Source organism: Hetaerina americana, unplaced genomic scaffold (assembly GCF_022747635.1).
Source record: "Hetaerina americana unplaced genomic scaffold, ioHetAmer1.1.p SCAF_1, whole genome shotgun sequence".
In the NCBI taxonomy this organism is placed as follows: Eukaryota; Metazoa; Arthropoda; class Insecta; order Odonata; family Calopterygidae; genus Hetaerina; species Hetaerina americana.
The window spans coordinates 70,661,669-70,681,829 of NW_027286069.1; the positions used below are offsets into that span (position 1 = coordinate 70,661,669).

Genomic DNA, 20,161 nt, shown 5'->3' on the forward strand with positions numbered 1-20,161 from the left:
GCATGATCAGTCCAAGATAATGTTTCATTTATGGTTAAGCCTAAATTATTTACTGTCCTTAGGTATGGTATGATAGATCCTTGCAATTTTAGTGGTGGTAGTTTATCAATACTTATTTTAGAATGTATTTTATGGTATCCAATTATGATGGACTGACTTTTGATTGGGTTTATTTTCAATAAATTTTTTATTCCCCATAGTGACAAAGCAGCCAGATCTGCATTAATTTCGTTTATAATTGTAGGTAGGTCTTGAAGGCGGGAATGGTGATATATTTGTAAATCATCGGCATAAAGGTGATGATTGCAATTTAAAATGCATTTACTAATATCGTTTATATACAGGGAAAAAAGCAAAGGTCCAAGAATGGATCCTTGTGGAACACCCCTGTGTATTTGAAGCCAGTTAGAGGATGAATTAGGTGTAGTGACACTTTGGAATCGGTTACTTAGGTATGAGCGAATCCACAGTAAAGACGAGGAAGAAAAATTCAGGTTTTGAAGTTTTGCTAAGAGAATATCTTTGTCAATAGAGTCGAAGGCTTTGGTAAAGTCTAGGAGAGTCATTATTGTCACCTCTTTGCGATCCATGGATAGTCGGATGTCATCTGTTATTTTAAGGAGAGCGGTAGCTGTGCTGTGAGAGGACCGAAAGCCAGATTGTAGAGGATCAAGTAAGTTATTTTCATTCAGAAACTTTGAAATTTGTTCGTGAATGAGTCTCTCGAATGCTTTTGATAAAGGAGGCAAGATGCTGATTGGTCTGTATTCAGCAATGTTAGTGGGTGTGGATTTTTTGGGGATGGGACGGACGAGGGCACGTTTCCAGAGGGAGGAATATGTTTCAGTTAAAATAGACCAATTAAAGATATGAGTTAAAACAGGAAGTACAATGGGAAGTAACTTTTGTATGAGAATAGCTGAAATTCCGTCAGCTCCATCTGAGGAGGACTTGATTTTTTTGAGGGCCTGGAGGACTTCCACTTGTGTGACGGGAGAAATTTTGAATGAGCTTCCAGCAGAAACTGGAGTTGGTTCAGAATTTTGCAAACTGTATATGTATTCATTTTTTGCATTAAAGTCGATTTCCGTCGGTGGGGTTGTGAATAAACGGTTTAGGTCGTCTGGAGAAATGTCAGCAGGTAGGGAGTGTTGATTTTTAGTTTTTCCGACACCAAGGTACTTCAAGCTTTTCCAAATATGTGACGGGGGCTCTTTAGATATTTGGAAGGCATATCTGATTTTGGAATTTCTAATGACTTGTTTAGTTTTGTTACGCAGTTTTTTGTAGATATTGAATACATTTTCGTTTTTATGTTTTTTAAACAGGCTATAGACTGCGTCACGCCTACGCATCAAGTATTTTATTTCATCTGTTATCCAAGGGGAGCGTGGTTTGGACAGTCGGATTTTTCTAAACGGTGCATGTTTGTCTCCTAGATCATTTAAGAACGTATTAAATAGTTCTACTTTTTTATCTATGTCGTTGATGAATTCTATAGACTGCCATGGAATGGTAGCCGCATCGGATACCAGGTATTTGTCATCTATGGACTTGAAATCGCGAGTAAGAATGAATTTCTGCTTAAATTTAGGACATCTAACTGAGTATGTTAAAAATAACACATCATGCATGGATATTCCTGGGGCAGAAAGTTGCCCATATGTTGTGATTTTGTCAGGGTTGGCTGTAATTATTGCATCAAGCCAAGTGGCTGATGAAGATGTATGATGGGTAGGTTCTAGGGGAAGTATACTAAGACCGAGGGATGACATAGAGTTAGTAATTGTTTTAGAGTCATGAGTTGAGGAAAGAAAGTTGGCATTGAAGTCACCAGTAATAATAACATGGTCATAGTTCGGAATGAGGGAAGATAATGCTTCTTCCAAGTCGGAAAAATAACCTATCTTGGGTGGGCGGTAAACTATGCCTAAAAGAATTTTTTGTAGGTTGAAGGTTATCTCTAAGAATGCAAACTCGGGTCTTTTGCAGTAAACGGAAGAACTTTTTGATATAATTTTGAATGAGAGATCTTTTCTCACGTAGACACCTACGCCTCCACCACCCTTGCCGATACGATCATGTCGATAGAAGTTGTAGCCAGGAATGTCGATGGATGAGGTAGGCATATGAGGCTTAAGCCAAGTCTCAGCGATGGAAATTGCATGAACGTCAACAATAGAGCAGGCGAGTGATAGAATATTAATAGTCGAGGTGAAAACTAAAACAAAGAAGTTGGTAATTATTCAGGTATATATGCTGACAACTAAGGAGGAAGGAATAGACCGTGTATAAGATCAATTTGAGGAAATAATTGCGAGTGTTCCTGAAAGGAAACATTTGAAGGTGATGGGGGACTGAAGCACAGTGGTGGGCGAAGGGAGAAATGGATTCGAGTCAGGAGACTACTGATTAGGAACAAGGACCTCGGAGAGAAAGCAATAGAGTTCGGCAGGAAAAATGCTTAATTCATAAATACCTCTAGGCCTAATCACTGCAAAGATGAGGAAAATGCCCAGGGAGAGAGATATCAGCCAGACTATATTATGGTTTGAAACGTTAATTTTGGAGGGCAAAAAGTAGAGCATGTTGAACAATTTGCGTATCTTGGAAGTAAATGTCACACTTTCAGGCCTAACAACAAAGCGTAACCTGAAGATGCTACGCTATAACGAAACCTAGGTCGTAATAAAAATATTCTATCTAGAAGAGCAAATTGTCTTCTTTCATCATATCTTGGAATGCTCTTGTATCAAGATTGCCTCAGTAGTAGGGATAAAGGACGAATTGCGTTACGGCAAACAAGCTTGAAGAAGAAGGAGGAAAATGATGACAGGAAAGTTAGGTACGGAGATAAAGAAATGTTTAGTGCAATCAGAAACTTGGACATTGAAACAAGATGGCATGCGTAGATTGGAGGATTGGAAGTGAAGTGTGTGTGAGAAGAGTGTGGAGAAGAATGGAAAAGGTAAAATGGACGGATAGGAAATCAAACGAAGAAGTACTATACATGGTGGGGAAAGAGAGAACATTGTTGCGATAAATGCAAATAAGGCTTGAAAGATGAATGCAGATCACTTTGATTGGTGATGGAATGCTGAAGACTGTGATAGACGGGAGAACGGTAGGCAAGCGAGGTGGGGTAGGAAAAGGGAAGTGATTTTGGATGAAATTAATGGAAATACAAAGTATGCAGGATTGAAGAACAGTTTATTGTGGTGTCGGTCGTCAGTTTTGTCTTGTTATTTAGACGATGCTAAGAAATATAGCAGTGTTCAGTCTGTGTCCATTCAAAGGCAACCTCAAACGGTAGACAAAATAATAATAATAATATATCATTGTTAGGCACAAATTTAAGAGCTGTGGAGTTAATATGCACAGTTTTCCAGGATTGAATGCGGACTCAGGTCATAATTATTGTCAATCAAGTGTAGAGTCAGATGAAAAAAGAAATATTTCTGAGGAAATATACTGTAGAGGTGATAGCCGGGACAAAAAGGATGGAGTACCAAGAGTAAGGGTAACATTTTATGGTTGAGAACATGAAGATGGATGCAGTAGGAAAAAGATGGAAACATCTATAAAAATAGATATTAAAAGTTGCCAACAAAATTATAGAATCAGTAAATAGAAAAAAGACAAGGAAACCATGATTTATTGATAAGATGATGAGATGACAGAAAAAGAAAAAAAATGGAAGAAGATATATATAATTTGGAAGAAATATGTAAAATGAGGCTAAAAATAAACTAAGGCGATAAACTAAAGGGCCAAAAGAAGCATACTGGAGGACATAGTACGAGGATATGGAGAATATATAGAACAAGAATGAACAAGTTTACTTTGCTGGAACGTCAAAGTATTGCCAGGAAGTAAGAAGGGGATATCCGGACGCACTATCAAAGATACGGACGGAAAGTTAATAATCGATCCAGGAAATATTCAAGCGAGATGGAAAAAATACATACAGGTAGAACAGCTATGTGATAAAGATATTAGGTCAGCACTTATGCATATTAAAAGAATATGACGTATATGGGGATAGTTTAGGCCCAAGTATAATTGCTTGCTGTATAGATGGTGCACAAAGGGAACTGAAATCAAACAAGGTCGTGGGAATAGGAAGCGTCCCCGCGAAACTAATCAAGGGTTTAGGAAAACGTGGAGGGAAGAGTATTAAAGGGTTAAATCGCAGAATACATGAATGAGAATGAAGAAATGGGAATGTAATTTGGCAGGAAGACTTCGTCAGAACAGCATTAGTTGCCATTCCTTTGGGAAAGGTATCCGAGGGCTATAGGGCAATAAGTTTGATTTCGAATGTATCTAAGGTAGTACTTAGTAAGGTAGGATCATAAATGGAAGGATGGAAAGGAGGGCTAATGATTACTAACGAGTCGAACAGTGAGGAGTTAAGATGGGAGAGTTCGCGTGACGCCATCGCAATAATTGGAAGGTGATTATATTGGGTAGAATTAATGAATGTTGTAAAGTACGAGTACTCGTGGCTATTAGTTAGGATAGGAGGAATGAATGATGGAGGGGATCGGGATGGTGCGGTGACTTACGTACTGATTCCCACCGAGAGGGTCCGGGTTCAAATCCAGGAAACAACAAATATTTTTCAGCAGTATCCCGATCGCTATTTGAGGTACTTTGTGGAGAGCACTTTGAGTGAGTACGACGTCTGTCGGATGGGACGTTAAACTGCAGACCCCTTGGCACCTTTTGAATAGAGGAGGCTAATGCCGACGCCGGGTTTCTCTCCACCCTTCCTTTCACGTCCATTCCTGATGGCGCAAATGGCCTGAGCTGTCGGTCGCCTCCCATAAAAACTACTTCCAGGAATGGATTACTATCTTATCCTTAACCCGTACATGTCCCAGACTACGTACAGATAGGTATAGGTGTGTGCGGCGGGTGGAGAGTCGGAATGGGCAGTGTATATAAGACCGGGCAGTTCATTAACACCCTTGTTTTACAATGTACGAATATACGCGAAGGAAATGATAAAATAGACATTTGAAGAACTATGGATTGGAATTAATGTTGGACAATTAAAAAAATCAGAGTTGAGGATGGTGGAACTTTAGTTAGCCAGTCAGCGAGAGAGTCACGATCATTGTTGAGTGCATTAGTGAATCAGTGTGATAGGTATAGTAGAATGAGAATAATTGTAAACAAAACAAATGTTATGGGGACCTTGAGAAGAGCTAAGTTAAATCCTAAAATGGAGACTTTAAACTTATTTTATTTTATTATTTTACAATTACGTTGCAATTAGGCGATTTTCCTGGTGGCAACGGTTAAACAAGAGCAGGTGGAAGAGTTTGCCTATCTTTGGAAGCGTTTTGGACCAAGATGGTCAAAGGAGTAAGGAAATAAGAAAACATTGCGTTAGGAAGAGCCTTTCTCAGAGGAGTGAAAGTGGATGACAGGGATGTTGAGTAAGGTTGCTAAAAAAATATTTATGGAAACTTTGATAGGGAACGTGGTTTTGCACGGCGCGGAAACTTGGCCGTTGAAGCAAGATGATAGGTGTAGATTGAGATTTTTGAGATGTGGTTGTGGAGAAGGATGGAAAAGATAAAACTGATGAGGAGGAAAATAAATGAAGAGGTTATAGACATGGAACGGAAAGTTTTGGAAGAAATCTGGAGGCTGAAAAATAGGATTCGGAAAATTTCCATTGGCGATGGAATTTTGAAGAATGTGATAGCTAGAGAACGTTAGGCAAGCGATGTAAAGGTAAAGGGTAAAGGTATGTTGAACGAAATGAAGTAAGGTAGAGAGCATGCGGAATTGAAGAGGGTTTTTCGTTAAATAGGGCGACAGGTCATGTCTTATTAGTCGAGTCTCAGAAATGTACCATTGAGGAATGACGTAAGTTGTCCGCAGGACCTGAAGAAAACAGGGTGCTCTTCACGGTAGAGTTTTGCTAATCGTTATGACTTCAGTCTGATTTTGTTTTCACGTTGTAACGATGAAAGTGTTAATTTTAGCCAATGAATCAATGATTATTCAGTATTTTATTTAATGATATCCCTTCATGAGCCAAAATAAAATTAGTCACATTTTTTGATGAGGTATTCTAACTTTATTACATGATAAAGCTACGTACCTTGATGCTATGAAGTTCGTCGTTGGAATGAATAGAGCACTCGAGTAGAGAGCTATCAGCCACGGAAGTACATTGCTTCAACTCCCTTGTCTCTTAGTTTCAAGCATATCTTAGTGGGTTCTCCTTGAAACCACCAGTAACACTTCTTTATCTCTGTTCTCTCAGATGGCTCGGGGTGGTGATGTCAGCTTAATTCTCTTTTGCTCCCCGTTTCATTGTAGGCCGCCGATCCACCGGCTGTGATCTGCAGACGCATTAATGTAAACAACGCTGTTAGTCTAATTTTCTCGTGAGAGAGGGATCGCGTCAAGTGCTCAAAAGTTACAAAAGTGTTCTGCGCCACAAGATTAATTGACACAAATAAGCGTTTCCAAATATCTACCACTTAACTTGCTTAACGCCCTCCGAAGGGCATTGTTCTCCCAAATACAGTGCCTGGTGTGGTGAAGGAAGAGAATGGTGAGAGCTGAAGTGAAACAATTTTTATGATTTGTAATACTTACCTCTGAAAAATCTACATCCTCCAGGCCGGCCGCAATGAGTTAGAGAGAGTAGGAGTGTAAAAATCCTTCGCATAAAAGATAGGGAGGCTTTTATTTTTTGTTCTTTTTTTCGCTACAGAACATAAACAAGAATCAAAATAAAAAATTAAAGAAACAAAGATAAAGAACCATAATTCGCTAGTCGAAGAAAATGGAGTAAGGGAATGAAAATAAAATGATGGGCCATTAGACATTACTTTCCCTAAGGAAAGAGAAATTATTTTAGTGAGAGATACACAAAATCAGGCTAAATGGTTGACTTTTCCTTATGTTATAACCGGCAAAAATTTAGTATTTGACCATTTCGTTTCAAATTTATGATTGATTATGAATTATTTAGAGGATTTTATGCAGCCCAAATACGTCCATGATAACTCAAATAATTAATGCAAAGTAAAAAATAATTTCTCTCCCTCTCCATCTTTTTACCAAATTTTCTCGATGCATGGGGCCACGTAAGAAGCTATTTCAAAATGACAAACGCATTATGCAGTACTACCGACTGTTTTGGGTGCCAGGCACATGGTCTGTAATGACTCATTCATGACCCAATTAATAGGTAGCTCCTCAATGATTACTTCTGTTGATGCCTCTTGAATGTAACTAACCTACAAAAATTCAATATACTGTATAAGTTTTTACTATCAGTAAATGTTTTTAAAGGTGTGAACATCGGACCAAAATTACATATCAAAAACCAAAGTATTACGAATAAGCCTAGTTTTATCCATTTTCAGTCACCAGGATTTAAATGTCAGTCCACGAAAGATCATACTCGCAGAAAAATGGTAGCTTTGAATCACATGATCCATCATTTAAAAGACCATTATTCGCCACAGTACAGCAGTTTTCTCTTATTCCACCGTTTGGTTCATGAGCACTAAACCACTTGTTAAATCCAGTTGATGCAAGTGGTTGACCTGAAATTAAAACAGGAAAAATCAACCCATTCAATTGCTTGCAAACAAGCAACAATTTTTGCCCAAGGGCTCCCCCCGTTCATAATGAATATGTGAACTAATGATTATTTACAGTAATTAGCAGGAATAATAAAATGCAATTTAATACAAATTTCGCTCATTGAGCTCGATCAAATATGGCTAAGATTTTGACTACAGGTAGAATATTTTTTAAGGCTGGTTAAACAGTAGTATTCCATGAAAAAAATCATATTAACTGACTCCCGTGGGATTTTAACTTGAAATGTGCATTACTAAGAATTCCTTAGAACTGATTTAAAGGACCCCCACTTTGGTATGACAATAAATGTAGGACATAGTAAAGAGAAAATATCTTGTACTAAACTGGAACATTTTTTCTTTAGGTTGGGTGATGAGGCGGGTGAAGAGGTGGGTGAAGAGTTGGCTCACCTCACAGTTCATTTCAACTTCAAAATTCATAATAAAACATTTCCAGGGGAATTTTCAATGTAAAATTCATGTAACTGGCAGAGGTTCCATGGGTCTTATTTTACTTTAAAGTTTACTTTAAAGTGCCCCACTTAGTTTACTTTAAAGTGCCCCACACTCTAGTACAATGACAATTGTGTGAGTGCAAAAAGAATAATTTTACTATTACTAACATATTCTATTAGCAACATTATTTTCTGAGTCGACTGAATATCTGGCCAACTGGAATGCTGGCCCGTAGTTATGTACTCGGATGCATGAGTGAATGAGCGTAAACAGAATGATTATCCTTTCATCTGAAAATGAAAGGTAAGAATATTCCGCATTCAACATCAATTAAGTAAAATAATGGAGAATCAACGATGGGGGTGGAGGAGAAGAGAAGTTTGATTAACCCAATGACACCATGTACTCATGCCCAATCAAATATTTTTTATTCATAAGTCTCCACGCTAATTGAATTTAAACAAAAGAAAGTTGTCATAAGTACAGAGATTGATCCTATTAGCCAAAACGAGAAAGGTACATTATTTCCATTTTTGTGTAAGAATGGTGGTCAGAGAGGAAATTCTTAGCCAATGAATGTTTTTTAATTAAATACGAGTTTTCACCTCTGCTCTAGAAACATTAAAGTCCAATTCTACCTATTGACTTATAAATAATTGAAAGTAAGTGCAATATCCTAGCCATATAGGAAAGTAATCAATTATTATTTTGATTCATGCATTCACACCACATTTTGTAGACCCCTTCGAGTACTAGTGAATTTTCATATCCCGCAGAAACAATGTAGAATATGAGTTAAGGACAGGTTGCATCGTAGAAAAACAGAAGAAACATGAAACAGACTTCATGCAAACTTAAGGAAATATAATGCTACTTTAAGACGGTCGAGTAGTACCTGCCACAGCTCAATTGTCTTAAAAACGGTCAAAAGCCAGATAATGTACACCTAGTCATGTTCCAAATTATTTTAAGAATAAGGACTACACAGATTATGCCTGAATGTAAATAGCTTAGTGTTTGAGATAGCTTCTGCAAACATTTGTGTGTGGTTGCAAAACGGCGTAATGGTTTTTGCGCAATGCTGAGTTCACTTTACAATTCATTCGCCAGTCTTTTTATCAAAGTTTTCCAGTTATTTCTTTTAATTTAGTAACTTGGGCGATTTTTGGTGCTAGTTTCGTATTCATTTTCTCTTATCCCACTCAATTTTACTATATAGATTATCCGGTTTTTATATTTTGCTTAAATTATTATGTTAGATAATATTATATTTCAATACTTATAAAACTTTTACCTTGCCATATGATATTTCACTCCAGGGTAATTTTTCGGTAATTAATTCTTGTCAGAAATTGTTTTAAGATATGCTTTGTGTCGATTGTAGTTCATTTATATTGATGCGTACTTTTCTTGCTAAATTTTTCATATTTTTAAGTTAACCTTAGTATCAATTAAATATTTATCCTATAATTAGTCTTCGTCGGCCGTTTTTAATTTTTTTCAGTTTTATTACTTTGTAGGCTTACGTGGTGAAACGTTCTTACCTCTAACTTTAAATATCTGTATCTAAAAACTTGATAAAATATGGTTATTACAAGAATTAAAATACATTCACGTGGAAGCCTTCAAAATTCTCTTGCCCAAGGAATGATCCGCCTTTTCCCACATTGCGTTGATTAAGCCTTCGTTTTTTCAACGAGTAAAAGTGTACTCTCTCAAAGAAATAACCAATGTTATTGTGACCAATAAATTAAATACACTCCCGCCATGGTGATTATTCTTCTGCTAGTTGTCTCGCTCCTAGCACTTGGAATTGTGGGGTTGCAATATGGCGTATTTAGGATACACTTCTTGTGTCCTAAATCCGGGGGCCGAAATAATAACTTAAATTTGCGCCTTATCGCTGTCTAACGAGTTTGGACAGCCTTCAAGTCCAACCAAATCAAGCCCAACCTAAATCGAGCGATTTAGGTACCTGAATGACGAGTTTGGATACAGCTTAAGTCATTATTCTTGAAAAAAAATTTGTACCTGAAGATTTCACCTATTTGATGAAGCCGGTGGTAGCGTGTTAATAAATTTATTGTGAATTTTACAACTTGTATATTATTCTACAAAAAAGTGCTGAAACAATGTGCTTTAGCCTTGTCACTCACCAAATATTGTTACAAATTCTCCCTCCTTCAGCCTGTCATGAACTCCAACGAACGCCCAGGCGCCTGCTTCCGGATGTCGCCCGAACAAAGTTTTGATGACTTGATGCTCAGCCTCGGAATTCATGATGGCGAGATGACCGCCTTCGGCAGCACAAACGGCGGAAGCGTCATCAAACGATTTTAATTCTTTGTGAAATCTGTAGTACCCAATTCCATGGAACAATTCATAACCTGCAGGTACCGCCGGATGAGCTGTGCCAGCGAAGGAAATCGAAAAACATTTAGGAGAGAAAAAGATCAGTTCAGAGCGCGAATAGAGCAATTCAGATAAAACTGTTCAGAAAACATAACCAACCCTCACTTACCGACTATTAGGCCACGCAAACGAAACGTCTGAATTCCGCCAGACTCGATCGTATTGTGCTCCAAGTTTAACCTCCAATATTTCGGCAACTTGGTGGATGTTTTGGACAGCGAAAAATCAGTCACGTAGTGACCGGTTTCATTCTTCCTGCTTGACATGGAGAATTCCATAGTGCAATTAGAAAACGGTTCGTTCCAAGTCACAGGTTCACCGCCCACCATGACAAATATCGACACCAGCAGTAGAATAAAATGCATCGCCGGATTTTCCATCCCTTGAGATATATTTGAAAACTCGTACAGAAAACTTGATAGCAAAATCACCGAAGAGCTCCTACCAAAGGTTCACTGTTCACTGACTGAATATAAGGCATCAGCAATTCATTTATATCAAGATTTCTCCATCCAGTAGTTTTGGGAGTGTTGACTTTTGACTTCAAACGTCACAGCACTTCAGCCAATCTACATATGAACAGAATGTCTGCGGTGGGAAGCCCCACTGGCTTCGAATGGTAACCAGTCGGAGAGCGGTAGAGATCCAATGACATTGATGGAGCCCTTAATTTATCGAGAGAAAACGGCCTTTGAAAGAATCGAAGGGTCACGAAAGTAGAAATGTTGTGAAAAACATTCATTATAAAAGAAAGAGAATAATTCATTTTCAAAAAGCAAACTAGGCAAGTAAAAATAGTGACATAAAAATGGCCTAGTCAACAATTAAACCAATGATAACACTATGAAATTATAGAGACTAAGGGAAGAACTAATTGAGAAATCTGTCTACTTGTGGTAAGATTTTGTTACTTCGTGTTATAGTTTCATTGCTGAAAAGTATTACTTCACTGTAGTTAGGCCATATTAGAAATGGCAGGTATTGTGGATCCTTGGGAGAAAATGTTAATGAGATGTCAGATATGTTTTTAAGGGGGCATGGTAGTCGAGTTGGGGGAGCTCTGGGCTTTTGACCGTGGTTCAATCCTGAGTTATGCCTCTAGACAACCCCACTTCACCCGAGCTGTGGGATTTTTCGAGGTCCAGAACTTCCTGGGATACCCTAGGCGACACGAGTAAAAGTACTGTCGTCTGTATCCTGATTTGAAAATTGAAAACGTTTTTGGGTTTAGCATTAGGTGAGCTCTATTCTAAGCAATCCAACCGACCTGCTGGTTGACGCCGGTGGTTTGGTGGTATAGGTTTTTGTTAAATTAAAATTTAATTTGCAAAAGTTCATAGAAAATCCGTTAAATCTGTTAAAGCTTTTCCGTTAACTTTGTCCAAGCTACACGACAGTGTTCGTGCCATCCAAAAAAGTAAGGGTGATAGGTAAGTCGGAGGAATTAGGATGATATTCCCTTGAGTTCCGAAAAAAAGGACAAAAGTGACTTTAAGAAAAGTAGGGAACACCCAAGTATACTTTTGACACCGAGTAAATCATTATGGCACTACGTTTGACTATGAAAATGAGTTGAATATGATGTTTATTAGGGGATTACCTGTGACCTTTTTCATTTATTCTTTATAGAACTGATAAAGATACGGTCATGAAACTCAGGAAATATAATTTATTTGGAGATGATGCGGTAGTTTATGGAACTTAAAAATATTCGAAATCGCAAAATTTTTAGAACGAGGGTCTAGCCACAGTCCATGATAGGCTATGAACAAAAATAAAATTGAAAACTAAAGCAATGAATATGAAGTCGGGTTAATTTCTATGGCCAATAATAAGAAACTCAAAATGCTCCAATAACGTTATTTCGGTCAGCTGGGGACCATCAACAGGGAGAGTCAAGTGCTTGACAGCAAGGAGACGACAGTACGGAAGCGCTGTTCGATGTCAAGTGAGTAATCAATCAAGTTAGCGGGGGGAGGGAAGCGAGGGGAGGCGTAGCAATGTGGGTGAGGGAGAGATGGTAGGGCGGAGAGGAAGGGGGTGTATTATTAGAAATATTGAGCGAAAAAGTAATAATTCCATTGCATTTATTCAAAATATCGGCATAAAATTAGGAATTCTGAGGTAGGGCTTATATTTAGTGTTGAAGACATAAATGTGGTGCTGGTTATAACTATCGACCTAAGTTTTATGAATGGTTCACCATTGAAATTTGGCCAAAATATTACCTACATAAGTACTAACCTCAAAATCCTTGTAGCTAGGCAACTTGACAAGACTAATCAAAATTCTTAACAGTACGACTATGAAATCAATATGCGACGGCAATGCACTTCCTCATAATTATTATTACAATTTTGGACCGTGATAAATATTCCCAATAATACATAAAAGAAGATACTACGCCGATTGTAGAATTGAATAATGAGTTTTATCCTCAAACGAGAGAGGTATTCAGAAACAAATGAAATGCTCAACTAGTATACGGGATGAATGTTAGTCTAATAAACTTTCAATAGCTGTTATTTATTCATAAAAGACGATTGGGACTGATGCCTTATTACTATGATACAATGATTATATCAATGGCATGCATGATTATATCAACACCAGGAATAGGCAGGTCACTCAAGTGCAATGAGTGACCTGCCTATTCCATGAGTTAATAAACCAAGGAGATATCTGATGTGTGTTTAAGTGTTCACGTACATACATATTTATATTATTTGCCCATTTGGGCGTTAAAGGTATATTGAATAGACTCTAACTTTTCATCTATATTTTCCTTTATATTTCATATTAAATTAAAAGTTTCAAATCAGTAAAACATTCTAATTAAAGATATTTCCATTGAATTGGGCTACAGCCAGTTTCAATCGTCTCCTCGAAAATCGAATGGCGCCTCTTACGGGTACATACCGTTCAACAAAGTTGTCTTCACATCTTGCCCGTTTTTTCCAAGGCTCTAGGAATGCTCATGGAAAATTCAGCAGGCCATTTCCTGCGGCAATTAAACTGAACTTTTTATGAATGCGTTAGGCGTTTTGAATCCAAAGGTTTTTGTGTTCGTCGCAGTCAGTAGTGACAGTTCGCCCGGGCGTCTGGTCTATGTCATCACCTGCTACTGCCCACCACGCTTCCAGCCGAATCTAACGGTAATGAAGGAAGCATTAAACATTGCAAAGAAAAAAATCTCACGCGTTGGATAGTCAGTAATTAGAAGGAGGGTGTCGATGCAAAGGAAAAAGATGATATGTGTAATATTTGTTCCTCGTGAAAAACAAAATCATTTAGTTAAAAGACATCAGAATTGAATTTCTATGCAAGTTAAAAATGATAATAATGAGAATTTCGGCAATGACACTTCTGAGAAAAAAATAAAAATTGAATAGGAATACGAAGGCTCATCAGATTATTGCGATAGCACGGTAATTTATAGCAACTTAACATCAAGCTTGTTTGTTATATAATACTAAGTAATCCTTAATTTGATACGTGGATTCACGAGATTAGATTATTTCACATTGGACCATCTCTTTCGAACCAATAATTTATGCACAAATTTCTTCTTATCTCATCGAGACTCTTTGTTAGAAACGGCCAGTCACTTATTAATTATCGAGTGCTTTATCCTAAAACCTAGGGTACAACGGATTCGACCTCTTCACCTTACTCCATTCCTTGGTCTCTTCAAAATAGTTACAAATAGGAATTCAACTTCTTTGTCTCCATTTGTGATACGCTTACTTCACCTTCCATCAGTCAATTTGCTAATCCCCATAGGTTACTCTGGAAAGACAATCTATTTCTGGTGAAGCATATGATCGACTAATTGCAAAAATTTCCGCCGGGTAATGTTCTAGGGAAATAAAATTATGTTTATTGTCAATAATGATGATGTTTTCTATTGTCCTTATTCGAAAAATCTGAAAGGCTTATTTGAATAAAAATAAATATCTGAAAGGCTGCTTGGAAAATTACACCCAGGTTTTTCTGAACAATGTAGCAAAATACGAGGTATGTTAAAAAGTAACAGGAATTTCGTAATTTCGCGTAGTGCACCAAAAGTTCTTGCCACAAGGTCAAACGAGCACTAAAGAGTACTTGTTACGACTTCAACGCCGTTTACAAGAAGCAATAAGAAAAGCGTTCTTATTTGCGGCGAAACGATGCATGAATTTTGCACCATAATAATGCACCTGCTTACACTATTAACACCTTGCTTGTGAATTTTCGGGCAAAAAAAGAACTCTAATGATGTCGAAGCCTCCATATTTGCCAGACATGGACGTTAGTGACTTTTTTCTGTGATACGATTGTTCCTAACTTCTACATTCTAAAAAAAAATATTTCAGATTATTTTGATCTTCTAAAAGTACTTCATTTTAGGCATCGTAGTTCCGAAATATGGCTTAGATGAAGTACATTTCTAATTACGGATTGTTGCCAAGCTTCTTCCTCATAGGAAATAAGAAATTAGCTGTTTTTAAATTTATCTCACTAAGATGGCTAGCCTCCCATGGACTACAACCTTGACGTAACGGAAGGGCTTGTGCGTTCCGATGACCCCTAGAGCTGTGTTGGAGGGTGCAATGATAATTGATCTGGGAAAGGTCACCCATGCCAGATTGGTCGAAGGTCAGAAGCCAGACGAAAGGTAGTCCACACAGCGTCTGTTACACAGTGAGGCGGCTGCAAAGGCGTCTGACCACAGTAGGGCGGCCACTGAGTGATGATGTCACATTAAAAACACTCTTGAGGAAGGCAACGGGAAACCACATCAATTATCATTCCCAAGATTAACATGATGGTCTATACAGAGATTTTGAGTCCTGGCAACTACGGGGCTCGGCCCAATCGGCCCAACCCTTGCAAGGGAAAACCGACAGCAGCAGGACAGAAGACGCAGGAGAAGAAGACCAAATTAGTTAGAATAGGAACTTGGAATGTTAGGACAATGCCGAGGACAGGAAAATTAGAGAATATTAAGCGAGATATGGAAAGAGGAAAAATAGATATTTTGGGTCTATGCGAGGTGAGATGGAAGGATAGCGGGAATTACTGGGGTGATAATTATGGAATAATATACAGCGGAGGGGATGAGAGCCAACGAGGGGTTGCCATACTATAGATTTAGATGAATAAACTTGTATTTTTAATTTTCTGAATAAATTCCGGGAAATTTTTGATTAAGGTAGTAATATCAAATAAAGAGATAGGAAGAACCGTAGTCAACATAGAACAGGTAACGGATAGACTATTACTAGTAGACATAATAACAGAACCAACGAACTTGGTCATTGTTCAGGTATACTCGTACATACCACCAAGCTATCATAAGGAGAAAGAAGTCGATAGGATATACGATCAGTTAGAGGACATAATCGCGTGTGTTTCCGCAGGGAAACATTTGATAGTGGTAGGAGAATGAAATGAGACGATAGGCGAAGGAAGAGATGGTGATGAGGTGGGGGACTACGATTTAGGTACGAGGAATTACCGCGGGGAGAAAGCAATTGAGTTCTGCAGGAGACGGGTTAGACATCACGAACACTTGGTTTGGACACCACAAAAGGCGTGGGTATACATGGAAAATGCCAGGTGACTCAGAAAGGTATCAGTTAAGTTATATTTAGGTTAGGCATAGATTCAGGAACAGGGCGATCAACCCGCACAGTTTCCCGGGAGCGGATGCGGACTCTGACCACAATTTATTTGTTATGAAGTGTAACGTCCGTTTCAAAAATATAAGGCAAGAACGGAGGGTTAGGATATGGAATGTAGAAGAATTAAATGGATTGACATAGAAGGAGTATTAGCAGGCTGTAGGGAAAATCCTGTATGACGATGAATAGCTGAGTACTATCGAAGAAAAATGGGATTGTATCAAGAAAGGGATATCGAAAGCCGCAAATGAAATTATAGGAACCGTTAATGGGAAAAGGACAAGGAAACCATGGATCACGGATTAGATGATTAGAAAGATAGATTAGAGAAGAAAATGAGGAGATGAAACTAAATAAGGCCGTGGGGGTGGATAACATTCCCGCGGAACTTTTAAAAGGCTTAGGAAAATGTGGGAGGATGAGGCTATATGGGTTGATCCGTAGTATTTATGAGGAAGGAATCTGGCCGGAAGACTTTGTGAGATCAGTTTTAGTTCCTATTCCGAAAAAGATAAAGGCTACATCATGTGAGGACTACAGGACGATAAGTGTGATATCCCACGCAGCTAAAGTTGTTCTCAGATCATAAACAAAAGGATAGAGAGTAGGGCAAATGATTACTTAAGGGTATCACTGATCAGTTTGGGTTTAGGAAGGGGAGAGGTATCCGTGATGCCATTGCAGTAATGAGATTATTAATCGAGAGGAATATAGAACACAACCAGGAGGTATTTGCCTGTTTCGTAGATTTCAAAAAAGCGTTTGAAGAAGTGAATTGGGAAAAACTAATGAGTATTCTGCAGAAATTCGTAAAATCGTAAAATCAGTTAGGTTTGCTGCTGACCAAGCTTTAGTTTGTCTGTCAGCCAAGGGGCTGCAAGCATTGCTGAGTGAATTGGAAATTCAGTGCGGTAGGTATGGGATGAGAATCAATATTAATAAAACAAAGGTTATGCGATTTTCCATAAAGAAAAAGGCTAAGCTAAACATTAAAATAGGGGGGCAAAAACTAGAGCTGGTAGAGCAGTTTACGTATCTCGGTAGTGTTTTGGACCAACACGGTCAAAGTAGTAGGGACATAAGGAGAAGAATTGCGCTAGGCAAAGAGGCTTCCACAAGGAGGAGGGAGTTGATGACAGGGACGCTGAGTAAGGATATTACGAAAAGACTCCTCAAAACTTTCATTTGTAGTGGAGTTATTTACGGCGTGGAAACGTGGTCATTGAAACAGGAGGATAGACGTAGACTGGAGGCTTTTGAAATGTGGATGTGGAGAAGGTGAAATGAACCGAAAGAAAAACAAATTAGGAAGTACTAGGTATGGTGGACGAGGAGAGGGGTTTGTTGGAAGAAATCCGAAGGAGGCAGAAAAATGTATGAAGGGCGTATTTATTGGCAGTTGAATGATGAAAACTGTAGTAGGCAGGGTAGGAACAGGATAGGGATGCTGGACGGGATGAAGGGAGGAAGGAAGTACACAGAGATGAAGAGGGACCTGATGTAGAGTAAGTGGCTGGATTGCTTATAGTTAGGAGTCACAAAATATGTATTTGGTAGTTGTGCCCATCCAAAACCTACCTTAACAAGTAGATTACTTAATAATAATAATAAGATAGCTGGGTGGAAAAAAAGGAATGCTCTCAGAAGATTAAGATATATAGTTTTTATTTCCTGATCTCCCACTCATTTCATCTGATGTCATATATTATACGAAGGTAGTTTGAAAATTTCTCGGAATCACCACCAGATGTCGGCACTTGAGCAACGAGTTTCCCGGGTAGTAATAGGTAATCTTAATGGGTAAACACGTAATGCGTAGGTCATCTGGGGGAGATCTGTGGTGCTGACGCCTCTCTGTTGTTGTTCCCTTGTAGTGAAGATGGAAAAATTGAGACTCGACCAGTGATTAAATACTCCATAAAGGAAGGTATATATGCAAAGGAAATTCATGCCGACTAGCAGAACACTCTGAGAGATTCTGCTCCTTCATATTCAACTGTTGGTAAGTGTATAAACGAGTTTGTTTGATCGGGACAGCTTAGATCGTAATGATCCGCGTTGTGGCCGACCAATATATGCCACTGCACAGAAATTACTGTTCAGGTACTGAAAATGGTTATGGAGGATCGCTGACTGAAAGTGCGAGAAATCGGTGAAGCTGTAGGGATGTCATCAGAATGGGAATATCACATTTAAACAGCGAAATTGGATATGGGAAAACTCTACCAGGACCCGCGACAGTTGACACAGGATCACAAACGCATTAGAATGGAAAAATCCGAGTTATTTTCAACCCGTTTAATGAGTAATCAACAAAATTTTATGCGCCGGTTTGTGACCGCACATAAAACTTGGGTCCAACATTATACTTCAGAGGCAAAACAATAGTCAAAGCAGGAAAGGAAACATGTTGATTCACCACTACTAAAGAAAGCAAAGGTAATACGGCCGGAAAGGTGATGGCTTCAGTTTCCTGGGATGCGAAAGGGATTCTGCTGGTAGATTATCTTCCATTGGTCAAATAATTAGTGGACGTTACTACGCCAATCTCCTGGGCCAACCGCAGCAAAAAATATACGAAAAAAGGCTAGGTTTGGCAAGGAAGAATGTCATTTTTTGTCAAGACAATGCATGCCTACGCATAAGTGTCGTTGCCGTGGCAAAAATACGTTAATTAAGATACGAATTGCTGCCACACCCGCCTTCTCCCCCTGATTTAGCCCCTTCAGATTTCCCATCAGATTTCCATCTCTTCCTCAAGCACAAAATTTTCCTCCGAGGACGGAGATTCCCTTCGAACGTAGAACTAGCAGCCGAAGTAGACGGGTATCTTGCAAGCCTAAAAGAATCTAATTTTCAAGATGGGATCAAGAGATAAGAACATAGCTGCAGCAAGTGCATTTGTCTACAGGGAAACTGTAATGAAAAATAAAAAAAGTGTCACTGACCTAAGTCGTTCATTCCATTCCGAGATCTTTTCAGATTACCCTCATACCCCAGAGAAGAAATTTGCAGAAATCACGAGTGGTGTCTCATACCTACATTGTGGGGCACAAAACTACAAAGCTAGAGTTAATTTCAATGTGGAATATTTCTACAAAGTATTGGTTGAAACAATTTTTTACATCTCATGCAATGATGTCACAAATTTTAAACTTAATTTTATGTTTGGTATCATCAGCTCCTTTAGCTTCCCAGCAATGTTACTAATTTCAACCAACATTGCTAACTGACGCAATAGACGTGGAACTTGTGATGGTGCTCGGCTATTGACTTTGATGGCTGATGTGGCATTCTTAGTAACTCTGGACACCCCCAATTTCACCCAAGTTGTGTGATATTTCTCGGGTCAGATCTGTTGGGGAACACACAGGGAGCCCTGAGAGTGGAGCTCTCATGAACGTAAATAAATTACACACGTCATGCAGGTTGTAGAGTAGGGTAGGGTACGTGGCGAGCTCTACACTCAACTATTAAAACCAACCTTCCGGATAATTACTGTCGAGGTCAACTGTGCAGTTCGCATTCGGACCGCGAAGGACAACATCAACAATTTAATTGGTAATCGTCGTGTTTACTGCATAACATTCTGTTGATTTCCAAATGATATCACACTTTCTCTACTTTCCAAGTCACCCTTGCCGCACAATTCTCTCCCACTGCGTGCGATACAGCATACGACCTGCTCCGATGGTGACATCGTTGGGCAGCGGAGTTTGGACATGTGTAGTTGGGACAGTGCTATTCAGTATGGGTTGGGAGAAATGATTGACGTTCGGAAGCTGATACAAAATGCGCATCCTCCATTTTTTGTGGATATCCATTTCTTTGTATTTTATTTCCGGATTATTTTTCGTCGCTCTGGAAGACTCCATTCTACCCACCATCGATCCTCCATAATGGGAGTTATTAACTTCTGAACCCTTTACGCAACGCAGAAGTTTATCGTCATCAAATGCAACTCAGTACTCCGGCAGCCATTTAAAAAGTCAAATAACCGCACCC

At 38.8% G+C, this 20,161-nt stretch overlaps 1 protein-coding gene across 1 annotated transcript; it reads right to left on the reverse strand.

Moving 5' to 3' along the window:
• Window positions 1–6,718: 6,718 nt before the first annotated feature.
• Window positions 6,719–10,939, reverse strand: LOC139686013 (hemolymph lipopolysaccharide-binding protein-like). The gene is made up of 3 exons (XM_071583113.1): window positions 10,600–10,939; window positions 10,235–10,486; window positions 6,719–7,583 (listed from the first exon to the last, which is right to left on the reverse strand). The coding sequence occupies exons 1-3, from the start codon at window positions 10,868–10,870 to the stop codon at window positions 7,411–7,413; spliced, it is 696 nt and encodes a 231-aa protein (XP_071439214.1). The 5' UTR covers window positions 10,871–10,939; the 3' UTR covers window positions 6,719–7,410.
• Between the last annotated feature and the right edge of the window lie 9,222 nt (window positions 10,940–20,161).

What these genes read in the sequence shown, in the direction of transcription:
- LOC139686013 (XM_071583113.1), bottom strand. Translation starts at nt 10,870, where the DNA reads ATGGAAAATCCGGCGATGCATTTTATTCTACTGCTGGTGTCGATATTT. An exon ending in TTTGCGTGGCCTAATAGTCG is followed by an intron (nt 10,487 to 10,599) that starts GTAAGTGAGGGT and finishes TCGCTGGCACAG; the next exon opens with CTCATCCGGCGGTACCTGCA. An exon ending in AGAATTTGTAACAATATTTG is followed by an intron (nt 7,584 to 10,234) that starts GTGAGTGACAAG and finishes TTTTAATTTCAG; the next exon opens with GTCAACCACTTGCATCAACT.